We start from the raw sequence: 15,147 nt of genomic DNA, 5'->3' as shown, positions 1-15,147 counted from the left end.
ATCTGTTATAAGGAATCAAAATAATGGAACTGGAATCATACTGGTTTTGTTATTTTGGTACTTGTGCACTGGAAATAAATGGATAGTAACAGGAGTGATACCTTGAGAACAACAAAAAGTACTTTCAAAATTCTCTCGTGGACTGTTCAAAGAAACAGGGAACTTCTCAGAAATACAAGCAAGATTGACTGAATGTAAAGGTTAAGGTTCTACTCATTTCTAACCCTTTCCCACTTTTATGTAAACCCACAACTCAAACAGCAATTCACATGTGGAGTCTGTGCTATACACTGCTAATACTTTGATAACAATTTCAGACTATGAAATTGAAAATACTCTTGCATAACTTCATATGCAAGAAGAACTGTTTAAATGGTTCTTCTGCAATAACCATCTAGGAACCTTCAATCCACATGTGGAAAGGCAGAAGATAAGAAAGGAAAGAACAGATTTGGATGGAGTATATATAAAATATTTAAAAGAACTTCCAAATAGTTACAGAACAGTGTATCCAAATGGTTTTCACTGCAGTGAGTCACATTAGATTACTTTTTTCTGGTTACATTTACACTGTTTAATTTCTCCCTCAAGTAGTAATACCAAAATTTAATTTAATCTAGAGATTTTCATACAACCCATGTCCAAAACCAAAATCCTCCTCAGAAAAAAAAAAAAAAAAAAAAAAAAAAAAAAAAAAAAAAAAAAAAAAAAAGCAGCAATGTTGCAAGACAGGATTCACCGTTACCAATTTTTCATCAGAAGGAAGTTTGGAAGCTAGGAAAGGAAGAAATCTGAGAATATTTTGCTCACTCTAGGACTGCAACCACTACGAAATGTCCCTTTAATTTTAATTTTTTGTGTGATTAGCAAATACAAGCATCCATACAAAATATAGCACATGAAAAGCCTATATATTTACCTTGACCCTTAGCTCCTATATCTGTAAAAAAACCCGAATGTAGAATGATTTACACCCCAAACATTTATCACAATGTTACTATCAGTATTTCATGCTACAAAATTATTCCAGTCCATACCTGCAGGCCCGTCAGTTGAGCTGCTGACTTTCCTTTGAGGCAGAGAATGAGTGCCAGAAATGCATTTAAGTCCTCCAGAGAGAGGCTACTGACCTAAAACAGATGAAAAAATGACACGTCATATGAAGGCTCTGAAGAGAACCTTTCTGAAGATTGAATCCTCTTGCTCAAGCACACCAAACTTGGAATATTGACTGCATGTCATGATGACCACCATGAATGCATCATCTAGGAAAACACAGAGGGAACAAAATACTTTCTTTCACAGCTTGAATGAAGTGCATACCCCAACATTTCTCTATAGTGTATACACATGGATTTCCACACACCAAACAAAATGCCCACCCTTCATTTATTCCGTTTCTCCACTTCCCTTAGAGTTCCTTAATAACAGGAAATTCCTCCCTCTCTGTAACATCAAGCATAGCAAAAAAAAAAAAAAAAGAGGAGATTTAAAAAAAATTTCCTTTATAATCAAGACATAGGATAAAAACCACCTCAACGAACCATTGAAATATGAGGACCATTAGGAATTTTTAAAAATACTTACACATTTATCTGTAAGAAATTTCAAAAATCTTCTAAAATATTTCAATTACCTATTTTAACCTAAGTTTCAGGATTTATCAAAACATTTTTGATTTCTTTCAGATTTTGAGGCTACGTATGGAAGCTGGCAAAACTAAAAATCAAAACCTAAAATGTCCAAGTGGGGAAATGGAAATGACAATTCTAAACTGATGTAACAGTTCACTTATATCAGTAAAGGGGGATGGGCACTCTTTCTGCTGGGAAAAAGTGTTTTCAGATTTTGCAGAGGCACATGATCAGCTCAGAAGAAAGACAGCACCTTGAGAGCAGCTGGCATGATCCCATGACAGTACCAGCTGAGTTCTAATTCTTCCTTTTCTCTTATAAAATACTGTGTATTACACAAGTGCACCAAGACCACATATCTGTTAGAGCAGCTGAGGATATACTGAGAGCTCCAAAGTGAGATCCATAAAGCATTACACTTCCTTATCAACTGGAACTTGAGGAAAGGTTTCTCTTGCAAAATGTGGAAATGTGTATTGTGGGTGTACAGAACATTTAAGAGGCTGCCTAAAACTCTGCATTGCCTTTCTTTTAACAGGATAAAAATCATTCAACCACTATTCAGGATTTTTTTCTTTTTTTAAAACAGGCCCCACTGCTTGTCCCACTATAAAACACTTTCCCCTCTATGATGCTGTTAAATCTTGCATAAAGCACAAGAATGTGAGGGATATCAGAAACATTTTAAGCTTTCAAAATGCTCCTTGGTATTCATTAACTCCACCTGTCTGCTAAGATCTGATAATGGCCTTACTTTACCCTGTAATTCAAGTGTCACCTTTGTGTAGATGGCAACAAGAGAGGTTTACTAAACCTGCACATTTTTTACAATTAAGTAACAGAAATAGTGACTTTTGTCTACAAAACAATTCTTAATACTTGCACAATTTTGTCATAAGAAAAGGAAATCGAAGATTGCTTGCAAGTACAACAGACAAGAAAATGCCCCTAACAGAGCAGATCAGCCAAAAATATTTATGAATGCAAAACCACTTCTATAGAAAAACATTTTATTCAGTAATCAAACTTGGTGAGTTATCACAATTCCACTGTCAGATTTAATCCAAAACTGTTAGAGATTGAAGAGAAAATTCTCCTTTGTCTGGAGGTTTCACTGTTTGATTTGAACTCATTCACTGCTTTGCCAACTTTAAAGACAGACCTAATATTTTGTAATTTTTCACTATTTTTTCTCTTCATTTTGAGAATTTTTCTCTTAATTTAGAGAATATTTGAAAGGTACCCTTGAATAAAACATTTTTCATATCAACACTTTTTTTACATAGTTAACGTTTATTCACTGGAATTTCTTTTCTTTAAAAAACATTCACCTGAAGTTTTCATTAAATACTTGCACATACATTCCGAGGAAGCCAGATGGGTTGGTGAGTATGCTGGTTCTTGCAAACCCCTCATTTTTGTCTTAGATTAAATTAAAAGTAATGAAATTTTTAAAAAGTTTATTTTCCCTTATATGAGCTGAAAGAAGACTTCAGGCCTGCTTTAGGTCAACCTATCATCTTCTCAACTTAAATAATTTCTGAGGAAACAATTCACCTTCCTTCTCTAATAAAAATGTATGACTAAAGTGTAAAGACAAGAGTCAGAACACAGCCAGACAAGCCTTGTTTTCTCAGCTATAAAACAAATGGAAGCAATATGGCCAGCTCAAAGCATGGCTACTGACACTCCTGCCCTCATGTTTTCCTCTCAAACATCCCAAAAGAACAAACAGACAATATCAGAGAAATGATAAAAGTTTAAAATAATTCAGCAATGAAAAACATTTTACTCCAAATTGATTCCCCAGTCTGGTTCCCAGAGTAGATGGTATCAGTGCAACTCTGAGGGCAGAAGAGGATCAGGAAAATGGGGCAGTTCTTGAGAAACTGGCACTGCCAAGAAAAACTTTTCATCAGACTGAGCCCTTTGCATGATCACTCTGCTGTTACTCCTGTTGAAAGCAAGAGCTGTAAATCTGATTTCGTCTCTGTTTATAACAGTGGCCATTGGATAATAAGTTCTGAAAGCCATTTTCCTGGCAAGCATTTTTTTTTTATTTTATTAATATCCTGTGATCAAGGTTCAGTAAATCCACATTTCTGTAGGTGTTCCATCCTTGTCACTCCTCTTCTCAACCCCACTAAAGAAACTCTTCTCAATTAATTTAGTTATCATGCTTTGAAAGGGTGCACAGATAACTTGATAAATAAGTGAAATAGTGATAAATGAAACTGCATTTTCATATTCTAATAGGAAAAACACTTCAAATGTGTTAAAAAGTAGGTACATGATATATATCTTGCTGACTTGAAACTGCAAGGCATGAATTGATGTTTAATAAGTATTATCGTCAAAAAAAAATTCAATTTGTATTATATAACATAAAAATTAAAGAAAAAAAAGAGACCTATATGGATCATTTGTGTAATTCCCATATGTACTTCCTCAATATGTCATCTCACTGAGTAAACACATGAAGGGAAATGAAAGGAAAAGTCAGGGAGTATTTGTTTTCATGTATCACGCACCAGTACAAATCTGTTATTCAGGAAATTGAAGTCTAAAAAAGCAAAAAAAAATAAGAAATGCAGTCCAGTTTAAGTACAAGTGAAGCTGAGTTTATCAGATTAGATAAATTTGCTCCTCCTCAGAGAGGAAAACCTGCTTGCAAGATCACGATTTGAAATGTGGCAAGTACAGACAATATTTTAAATACCAAAGAGAAAAGTAAATAATGAAGTAATATTGTATTAAATCTTGTGTCCCTTTTTATTACAAATAAGGTAGTCTGCAGGCTGCCAACTATTTGGAATTATAACAGAAGTGCTACCTAATGATCCCCTATACTCGGTATTTAACGAGAAGAGCCATATCCTCAGTTCCGGCTTGAGGATTAGTAGACTGACAAGAAGGCATGAAAAAGTAGTGAGAGCTGACTAAATATTTATATTGTCCGTTTGCACAGTCTGTATAGTCACCTGAGGGAATGTCTCCTTTTGATGACACAAAGGAAACACAAAAGGAGTAACTTTAATTTGCTAAGAGGACCCAAAGTGCAGGGGAAACCCCTGAGTTTATACTCTCTCTGCTAGACTGCTCGAGGGGTATTGTCATGGGCATGTGAGAGTTATGATTAGCTACTTAAAAACCCCAAGGATTTCTTGAACAGGATGGTGCATGTTAAGTGGAGTAATTAAAAACAGTCATGTAGTACACTATGCCTACACTAAGGATTAAGAGAAATGCCCAGCACAGACTAGCAAAAACCAGTTTATTTGTCCTTTGCACTTATCAGGCTGACAGCTGAGGAAAAAGCAACTGTCCCTCTTACCTGCATCATAAGATAGGCCAGCAAGCAGCAGAATCCTGCAACAGGTGCTTCCAGAGCCTGGAGTTCTTCCACCTCATCTTGAAGGTGAAAGCATGCCAGAAATGCACTATACCGTTGCTTCTCCACATCAGGCCCTTTGGCAAGCCACAGTGTTTTCAAATTAGGTGTTCCACCTACAAAAGAAATCCATTACTTTATTTTGGCAGTAACAAGATAAAACATGTCTACCTCATTACAATCTGAAAGGAAATGACTGCTCTGGCAGGAAAGGAAATGAAATGCTCTTGGCACTTGCCAGGACCACAGAGTCAAAAATAAAATGTATTTGACAAAACTTGCATTTGAAAAAAAATTAACAAAAAAACTGGCCTGTAATTTAAACAAAATTTATTGAATACAGGCATGTTTAAGCAGAGTGGACTGAATTCAACCCTTACAATAACATAGACAACCTTGAGACAGCAAGCATTTAACCTATGCAAGGGCAAAGTTTGCCTGGAAGCGTGTTCTTTCCCCTGGGGATGCACAGCATTAAATGAGGCTAACTTCATAAAACAATGATTCAGCAGTGAACAACCAGATCTGTTTTTCTCTCTCTCTCTGCTATAGTTAACATATCAGGGGGCCCTGCAGGATGCTCACATTGTCTCCCTCATGACCACCTGTTTTAATGAACACCTATGCCACTCGGTGCTGAGCAGGCATTCTCCACTAGGCACTGTGTGGGTTTGACTCTCCTGCAGCACGTTCCAATTTGGGAACAAAAACCAAGGCGATCTGGTAATTTTCACTTCCTAGGCTACTGTATGGATCACTGTTGCAAACACACACAAAAGAACTGTCATCAGTTATGAATAATGGATCTTTCCAGACTTTCTCTAGTATCATTCATGCTTGCCTCTAAATCCTTAATATTTACCCCATGCTGCCATCTTCCAGCTTGTGACATGTGTGGGCTAATGCAAAATTTGCTCCTCATTTAAATTACATTTAATCTGTTATCAAAATAAACAGAAACGCACGTGAAATAACAGAACAGCTAACTGGTTATGCCTGAGAATCTCAATAAAAGACAGAACCGTACCATAAAGTACGGCTGCTTCTGTAGTTAAATAAAACGAAGTGTGAATTTTAAATGTGGACTAATTAAGCTACATTTGGTAACACCTCTTCCTTTTTTATGTGGCATGCAGCAGCTGCAGACCAGTTAGGAACACTTGGTGATAATAAATGGTTAAAGTGACAAGGTGCTGAAATCTACATAGATGATGTTTATTTAGCCAGGAAAGCCCATTAACCAAATGGTCCTAATTCTTTGGAGAGGGGGAAACTAGAAGAAAAGTTAGTATTTTCTTTCTTTATCTCTCTGATGGATGTTTCCTTTACTATTTTCAAGGCTAACTCTCCTGTCAAAATTTTAGCCATAAAAAGAATTACTATCATACAAATCGTACGTTTCTAACCTTATTTCTATGGGAAATGTATTAAGAAAAAAACCCAGTTGCTTGATTGGAGGTAGAAATGCAGGTAAGAGATAACACAAATAGTGGCAGTGAGTGGGGTAGTACAGACAGCACAGTAAGACTCACATTACTGGTTTTGATTTTGGTAATTGCTGCTGTAAGGAAAAAAAGAACAGCAGAGAGCGACTTCAAGGAAGAAAATCAAATATAACATGTACAAAACCAAAACAAAGCCAACTCTTCCTACCAAGCCTAAGCAACCCTTATGTGTGACAATTATCTGTAAATGGGTAAACTCAAATAGTTTTGATGGTTTCTGCATACAAAGAAGCAGTTAAAAGGAAAGTTCTCTTTTGCATTCCGAGGCATACCTAAAAGCAGAAATCCTTCTTTCTTCAGAGTAAAACCATTAACTATGTCAATATTCAAGATTATAGATCTATATTGAGAGAGCTCAACAAAAAATTCAAGAGATCTCTTCCATAAACAGTTTCTTACACTTTCAGAAACATCTGCTTGTGCCTGGGAAAAAATGGTACTGATGAATTATTTACTCTGGGGAAGAAAACTTGATGTGGTCTCCTTTTGGAGCACACCAACAAAAGGCACTGTTTTTCTGAAGGGTTCTTTTCCTCAAGTAACAAAATTCCATGTAATACCCGAGACTAATCTATTATATCAAATGAAAGATAAGTAAAAATAAAGAAACAAATATCCTAAAGTTTAATGACTTTAGGATACCATACAGTTCTACCATACCTGCAGTTCACAGCAGATCTAAGATTCATCTACAGTAGACCCTCAAAATGTTCTGTGCTTTAGGTACATCCTCACTACATTTTTACAGTAATTAGAAAACATTTCTGAAATAGAAATCTACTTGAATAGGCAAGAGAAATATTTTATTTTCTGAACAAGTCTATATATTTACTAAATTAACCTAAAAAACAACCAAAACTGAGTAACAAAAGGAAAACACACCAAAACGTAATTATATGTACCTGACTGAAACACCTTTACTATAAAGACTAGCAATGACAAAATTATCTGTTGGGGTTGTAGGAACCACAATTTCCCACGAATTACAGAAATATATGCAAACATAATTACTCTCAACATTCACAAAAATGTGTGAAAACCATATTCAGCACTATGTGAACTGCAGCCCTCAGGAACCCCAAGAAGCAGAGGTTTAAAAAGACCTCCATGGAGGTGAGATATGACTTGCATAAACACAAAAACAGACAACCCACAAGTTTTGGAAAAAAAAAAAAAAAAAAAAAAAAAAAAAAAGCATGGACAAATCACTTTTTACCTTTTCCCCTTATACTCACACATTTAATACCATTATCATATCGAAAGCAGCATGATAAACAACAGCATTTCAAGGGATTACATAAACATTTATTTCATCTGTTTGGATTTCAATAACTGTTTTATGGATATGCAATACATGCAAAAGTTGTGCAATGTATTAATTCTATGATATCATTTAACTCAACACTTAAACAAAGGTGATCCTCACGTTTGTATCAACTTTAAACACATCATTACTGTGTACACAGATGTAAATGTATAATAGTAAATGGCCATGTACATTTGAAGTAATGATTATTGAACTTTTATAACACCAGTAATAGAACTTTATTACTTCTTCATTTTTACATGCTCATGTAAATACTGAGCAATAAAAATAAATTTATAAAAATGTACTTGCTAGGAACAGTCAACAGTAACTTCTCAACAACTGTGGCCAAAAACTCAAATGCCAATTAAATCTGACCATTAAAGACAGAGCATTTTGAACTTAAACATATTCATGAAACATTCATGAAGGATGCAATGATTAGAATACTGAAAGTACATCCAAACTCTGTGATATGAAGCTACAATATCCTACACATTTTCAGAAATAAAATGAACAGCAGAATCTATACATTCCCAGCAAAGACTTTAGAACTTTTTCTGTTACACATAAACTGCACACATATCAAATATACCTGCTCTATTCACAAGATATGCATGTGAAACAGTATTTTCCTAGATCATGGATCTTCCACAAAAATTGATTTGCTCGTGACACTCTTTATCAATATAAGTCCTGCTTTGTCAATGTGTGTAAATCACGATCATTTTCATACAATTGAAAAGAATTATTCTAGAAGGAAGGAAGAGACACAGACAATGCAAGCAACCACAGATGCTTATTCAGAAGACTGTCAATAAAAAAATATAAATATTATATGCTATATTTTAAATATATTTTAAGTTATCATCTTACTTACCATCCTGCCTTTAGGATTCATTATTTCGTTTATTAAAAAAACTAACATTCAATCTGTTACCAGCAATCTTTACAGATGCAAGGCACTTCTGCTGTTTTATACACACAAAAAAAGTTAGTAGGAATTCTACATTTTTTTAAAGATCAATGCAAAATTTAAAGTATGTATTACGTACACTAAAGTTTAAAGTTCACAGTTTTTTTAGACTTTTTAATCTAAATCTAACTGGAAGAGTTAGGATTTTCCATATATTCTCAGTACAGCTCTAAAGTAGCTTTAATGATTAGGTTATCAGTTTTTTCAAAAAAGATAAAGAGCATTCCCAAATTAATGGCAGTTTTGATGTTTCAGATAGGTTTTTGGTAACTTTTTTGGGGTTTTTTTTGAGTAACCTGATCTTGATTGACAGCCTTGAACTCTAGCTTCCTAAAACAACTTTAAATTTAGCTCTAAATATGATCCCTGTCTGAAAAATGTGATGTGCTGTTGAGAACCTTATTTGGTGAATTAGAAAGTCATGCTGTGGAAAATCAAAGATGCATGAGCAAATTAAGGCATACAAATATGGACTGCAAAAATTTAAAAAAAATATTTGTCTGCTGAAGGAATGACAACAGAGCACTAAAAATAAACACTAAAAGTCCTCCTCCCATTTTTTAATAGTCTGCTTGAACAGCCTTTCATTACTGAGTTAGTAAAGATTGTATCTGAGAAGACTCTGTTTTTTATAAACTCCACTTATGTGGTTGCTATAAACAAACACACTTAAAATCCTGTTTATTGTCAACATGAAGGTGGGTTCTGTGTGTTGTATGTTTGCAGAGCTATCGATCCAGAGTACAAGAGATTAAGTGGATTCCTCTACAGAAAGGGACGAAGGAAGTATACTATCTGGGATGGAAAATTTCACAACAATAAATACAGAACATTTGCCAGACAATTTAAAATGTAACTACATAGGTACAGTTTATACTTTGTTGAGTGTTGTTTCCTTGTATTGCAGCATGTTCCCAGACCACTGTGTGCTGAAACAAAACAGTTGCACAGGAACTGATCAATTTTTACTCTGCATATTCATATTCCATTTGGAAAATTTCACAGCAATTTCATGCTATCCTAAAACAAATTGGATAATCACTCTCATAATATTGTGTAAGGGGTACCGGACAGTGAAAGTACGGTATTTCAAATAAAAACTAATTTGTACTTTGTCTATATAACCTATTTCTTTCCAAACAGTCCTGTAAAGGACTTTGAAAAGGCTGATATCTAAAAAGCAACCGGTTTTCCTTCATCTTTGAATTCAAAGACTCTCATTAAATAAATGAGTTTCAGATATGAAGATAAACGTGTAATCTTTGGACATCTTAAAAGAAAATTTACTATAATTTTACAAAGAAGTGCCTGCACATCTGAATTTGGATTTAGACCAGATCAGCACAAGGACTACTACAGAAGGCTCTGGATGCTGAGGGAAGATGCACTGGTAATTACTCTCCAAAAGTTGAGTAGATAGTAACTTTTCTTAACAAGATACCAATGGTATTGTATATCAAATCACAAATACATTTCATGTGAAAGACTAGAAAAACCTCTGAGCTTCTGATCCTTTTGATTACAGATGACAAAGAAAGAGAGCTGTAAGAACAAGGATGACTACAACTGCATGGACAAATGAACACTTAGAACAATATTCCCCAACAATATATATTTATATATATATACACACACACAAACGTATATGTACAGTGCTCAATCTTATCACTGAAATGTATGATATTTCCTCATAAATGTAACACATTTCTCTAAAATCTAATTTCATTAAGAGTGTTCATTAATGTGTTTTTTACCAAAGGGAAGAAGACAAAACACACAAAATGCATAAGGCTTAAGAGAGTAGAAACAGCTTTAGAGAAAGAGATAGCCCAATTTTTATTTTTTTTTTTTTTTAATTAAAAGCTGGAATTTCTCTCTGGGTTGCCAGAGATGATCTAAAAATGACAGTTTTTTTTTACATTCTCCACTATTCTCATTAACACAATCTGTCAAACAGCTTAATGGATAAGTTTTAATCTGGCCCTACACACCACTTATCCCGTCCTCAGAACAGTATTTAGAACTCCTAAGAAATTGTCTGCATTTTAGAACTGAGTTTTGAATTAGCACTGGGTTCAACAAGACCCAGCAATAACATGGATCTCAAAGCTCAGTGCTATCATAACTACAAAGCGTAATTAAAAGCAACTACAAGTATGCAGCTCTTTAGCTCCTTGTTGCCACAGTCATCCTGGATTCTATACCAAACATATGATGGATTGTCTAACCTCATTTTAGTGAAGTGATTCTTTCAGTTTAGATTTATACAGGTTTTTATTCTACCTGTAACAGAAGGTTTTACAGGTTGGATCAGGTCCGGCTGCTTGAGAGGATTTCCAAAATAGACAAACCACTCTTTTACCAAGGGATAGGTTCCACCTAAAAAAGACAGAACTGGATCAGTAAGTCAAATGCAAGTATTGACACTAGTGTAACAGCTGGGATCAGCTGTGATCAGGATTCTAAAGTAATAGAAGGCACTTCTTGATGACTTGTTTGCTCAGCTTTAGAAACAAACCAAGAAAAAATAGTTTTAGTGTCTTTATGACTAATCATCAGAACAAATAAAGAGAGTTTCAATTATGTACTATAAACATGGACTGGGGAACTGCAACCAAAAATGTAAGTACAAGAGTCTGTGGAAAACATTCTCAAACAGGCTTAGGCCTTCCCACTCCAAGGCAGCTCAGGAAGCTCTGGAGGCACGTGGCATAGCTCAGGGACCTGCATGAGCTACCTCAGTACCTCAGCACTGTCACACTGCCACATATCCAGGCAGTGCTTAATATGATTCACCTCCCAGCTTGCCCTGACATTTCCCGTATCAGAGTTAGAGCCAAAATCCTCATAGGGAGGCCTTGATGGCTATTTGAAAGCTGACAGCAATGGAGTCATCCCACCATCAGATGCACAGCTTTTACAGTTTATTGAGCATAAAGGAATTGTTTATACATAATACTTCAAGTGGCTTTCCTAGTCTCTAATCTCAACCCTGCTCAGCCCCCCTAAAGATGCCCCTAAATTAAAAAATTCACTACAGGAATTTTACATCTAACTACTTGATTCTTTAAAAAACCCAAACAAACGAACCCTCAGGAAAAAAAAAAAAACACACACATTTAAGAGTTTTTGAAATGCAGGCTATCCAATCTACAACAGTCAGCTCAAAATCATTCCAATGCAAGTCTTCATAAAAAAAACCCCAAAAAAACCAAAAAAACCCCCAACCCCCCCCAAAAAACCCCAACAACAACAACAACAACAACAAAAAACAAACAAACAAAAAAAAAAAACAAAACCAAAAAAACCCCAAAACCCAAACAAACAGAGAAACAGTGTTACTACCAATGGCGTTTTGCATTCTGTCCAGATTTTTGCTTATGGTACCCATGTCATAGTGCCCTAAATTTCCATTCTCTGTAGTCTGATAAACAGAATGAGTTAAAGAGGTTTAGCTAGTCCTGAGCCCTTGGAGTAGTGCTTTCAAATATTTTCTTTTTTGCCTTCTCTTGTCCCTTTCCAGATTCATAGAATTGTATCTCTAATTTCTTCAAGCTCTCAACCAGTACTGAAGCCACTACTCTTAAAAATTCCTGCCTTCTGTCACCAATTCCAAACTCCCTGAAATTTACTGCACAAGTATTTCTGAGGCCACGTTGTAAACCTTAATCAAAAACTTCCACTAGATTACAACAAACCTTTTCAAACAAATCTTTCCAACACTGTCCTTTCCTTGTCCACCCAAAAAGGTTTTGTCACATTAATTTCCTGATCTCATTTGTAGCTCAATAGCTGGAGATAACTCTTGGTATGAACAAACAACTAGTATACTATGGCGCAAGGGCAAAAATTCCTCAGATGTATTTCTAGTGACAGAGGTAAGAGAAGGGAAAAAGAAAACAACAAATCTGTTTTACAACCCTGCTCCTTCCTTCCTTCCTTCCTTCCTTCCTTCCTTCCTTCCTTCCTTCCTTCCTTCCTTCCTTCCTTCCTTCCTTCCTTCCTTCCTTCCTTCCTTCCTTCCTTCCTTCCTTCCTTCCTTCCTTCCTTCCTTCCCCTTCCTTCTTTCCTTCCTTCCTTCCTTCCTTCCTTCCTTCCTTCCTTCCTTCCTTCCTTCCTTCCTTCCTTCCTTCCTTCCTTCCTTCCTTCCTTCCTTCCTTCCTTCCTTCCTTCCTTCCTTCCTTCCTTCCTTCCTTCCTTCCTTCCTTCCTTCCTTCCTTCCTTCCTTCCTTCCCTCCCTCCCTCCCTCCCTCCCTCCCTCCCTCCAGGGACCTGCACCACAAACTCCCAATAAAGGTGAGGAACTGAAAAACAAACACATGGACTATGAGGGACAGTATTACACCTGGCTTGTCATGCTTATCTGTTCAAAAACTGATGACACTAAAAATAAAATTAAAAATGTCTGCACTAGGGGGAGAAAAAAGCCTTAAACTGTACATTGCAGTAGCTGAATAGTCTCACATCTTGATTATAAATCATTGTCTATTATAATGCTATTTCATGAACAAAATCCTCCAATTAAACAACCCAAAGTCAGTTTCAGAAACATTCTGATGTTTTAGCATTTGGTTTTAAGATTTAGTGTGTAGATTACTCTGCTTTATTCAATTTATTCAGTTCACTCAGACTCCTAAATTTTCGCCTGGTTTCTTAAGGAGGCAAACCTAATACAATTAGGACATCTGTCTTATAATTAACTTCTGGATGCACTGCTCTGTTTCAATGAAGTCTGACAAAGGAAAAGTGATTTCAAATGGATTAAAGTCCTAAACATTTTGTGAAACTGGAAATTCAGCTGAAAGAGGGATCCTATTAGGGCACCAACTGAAAGAAAGGCAGGAAAGTCAACTTACTTGTTGTATCCAAACAGACTGAATGGCAAATCAATACACAAATAGCTATAGAAGAGCGAAAGCTGAGCAAAAAGGTAGATGGGATTTGGGAAGGGCAGGAGGCAACAGAAAACATGCTTGGGAACACCATATACTGCAGGAGAGAATTGTCAAGGACATGAGGAGAAGTTAAGATGGTAAAAAGAAGCATGGAAATAGAAAAACTTTGCTGGTGGGGAACAGTGCTTTTTATGAGTTCCACAACTCACAGTAAAACTTACCAAAATGTGTCTTGATTCTAAATATCAGTGAGAGATTATTTTTGACATCAACCATTGAACTCATGTACAGTAAAAAGTCGGTAGGAAGTCTACAGTTTCATCCTTTTAATGTTTGTGAATGTAGGTACAGGACATAGCACCACATCAGCTAAGTGCTAGGTTACTATACTCCATTAGTAACAAAAGTGTATTACTGTCCACATAAACAGCCAAATAAATACAGTTGAAAGCAAGATTCTGCAAACTGACAGCACATTAACATACCAAGAACAAAATGGAGATATGATTACTAAATGACAACCCTCCCTGCATGGAAATGTCTTGGGGAAAAGAAAGAACCCACTAATTTTTCAAGCTTTTTTTTCTCCACAATGGATATAAAGAATATCACCAACAAAATGAAGTTCCCTTGTTTAAATAGATTCTGAATAACCTGTGAAAGCACTGCTTAGGCAGCCTAAGGAAAGCTTCAGCTATGTGCAAAACATGGGACAGCTGGAAAATGTTGTTTTGTGTGCTCCTCTGCCCCTGCAACAATGCCAATTCTCCTGAGCAGTCACTGGTGATAACTGGCAAAAATTCTGCTAATGGACTGTTTTTGACAGCGTCAAAGCAAGGATCAGTCTGGCCTGCTAATGTTAGAACTGGGAGTGATGCCAGGACTTCGAGGAGCTGGCCACGGGCACAGGCTACATTACATAACCTCCTAATTGGCAATGGACATGCAGGTGCAGGTATTTCCATGGACGGCACTAGTGCCAAAACCTGCTGGCTTTGTTCTGAAACCCTTTGCCCACATAAGAAAGCTTGGCTGGCCTATCAGGGTGTATTATTTACTGTTACTTCCCCCTCCTACTTGAACTTTTCTGAAAGTACTTTTTCTCGGAAAGATGCTAAAGCCTTGACAATTTCTATCACTGTATGCAATATTTCACATATTGATCAGAAATGGCTCAATTAATTATAAATGTACTTTTGAAATACACAACAAATGCCATGTTGTCAGAATCACCATCAGTCCCCCGTTTATCCCTGTAGGGTCGAAAATAAGGCTGTGATTCTCCAACATTTCCATGAGTAAAGGTACACGCATGCTTACCATACACCAAACTATACCAAAGGCAATGTTATGTAAGCAATTCTTTAAGCAGCACTGCTACCTTTTGCAGGCAGGCACTGATTTGCTCATTCCCATTCCCTATTATTCCCTCAGGGTGTT

At 36.1% G+C, this 15,147-nt stretch overlaps 1 protein-coding gene across 2 annotated transcripts in view; it reads right to left on the bottom strand.

Annotated features, from left to right (window-relative positions):
- FAM120B (family with sequence similarity 120 member B) overlaps positions 1–15,147 on the bottom strand; it is a 48,405-nt gene that overhangs the window by 24,306 nt on the left and 8,952 nt on the right. For both annotated transcript variants that reach the window (XM_066178731.1, XM_066178732.1), the window contains exons 4-6: positions 11,096–11,191; positions 4,969–5,141; positions 1,038–1,130 (exon numbers count right to left, since the gene is read on the bottom strand). In XM_066178731.1, coding sequence (XP_066034828.1) covers positions 1,038–1,130; positions 4,969–5,141; positions 11,096–11,191 — 362 coding nt within the window. The remainder of the gene's footprint in view (positions 1–1,037; positions 1,131–4,968; positions 5,142–11,095; positions 11,192–15,147) is intronic.

This window comes from Chamaea fasciata, unplaced genomic scaffold (genome assembly GCF_029207755.1).
Source record: "Chamaea fasciata isolate MVZ Bird 193981 ecotype frontalis unplaced genomic scaffold, bChaFas1.0.hap1 SCAF_3, whole genome shotgun sequence".
In the NCBI taxonomy this organism is placed as follows: Eukaryota; Metazoa; Chordata; class Aves; order Passeriformes; family Sylviidae; genus Chamaea; species Chamaea fasciata.
The sequence above is the reverse complement of the archived record's forward strand: the minus strand, read 5'-3'. Positions and strand labels throughout refer to the sequence as shown.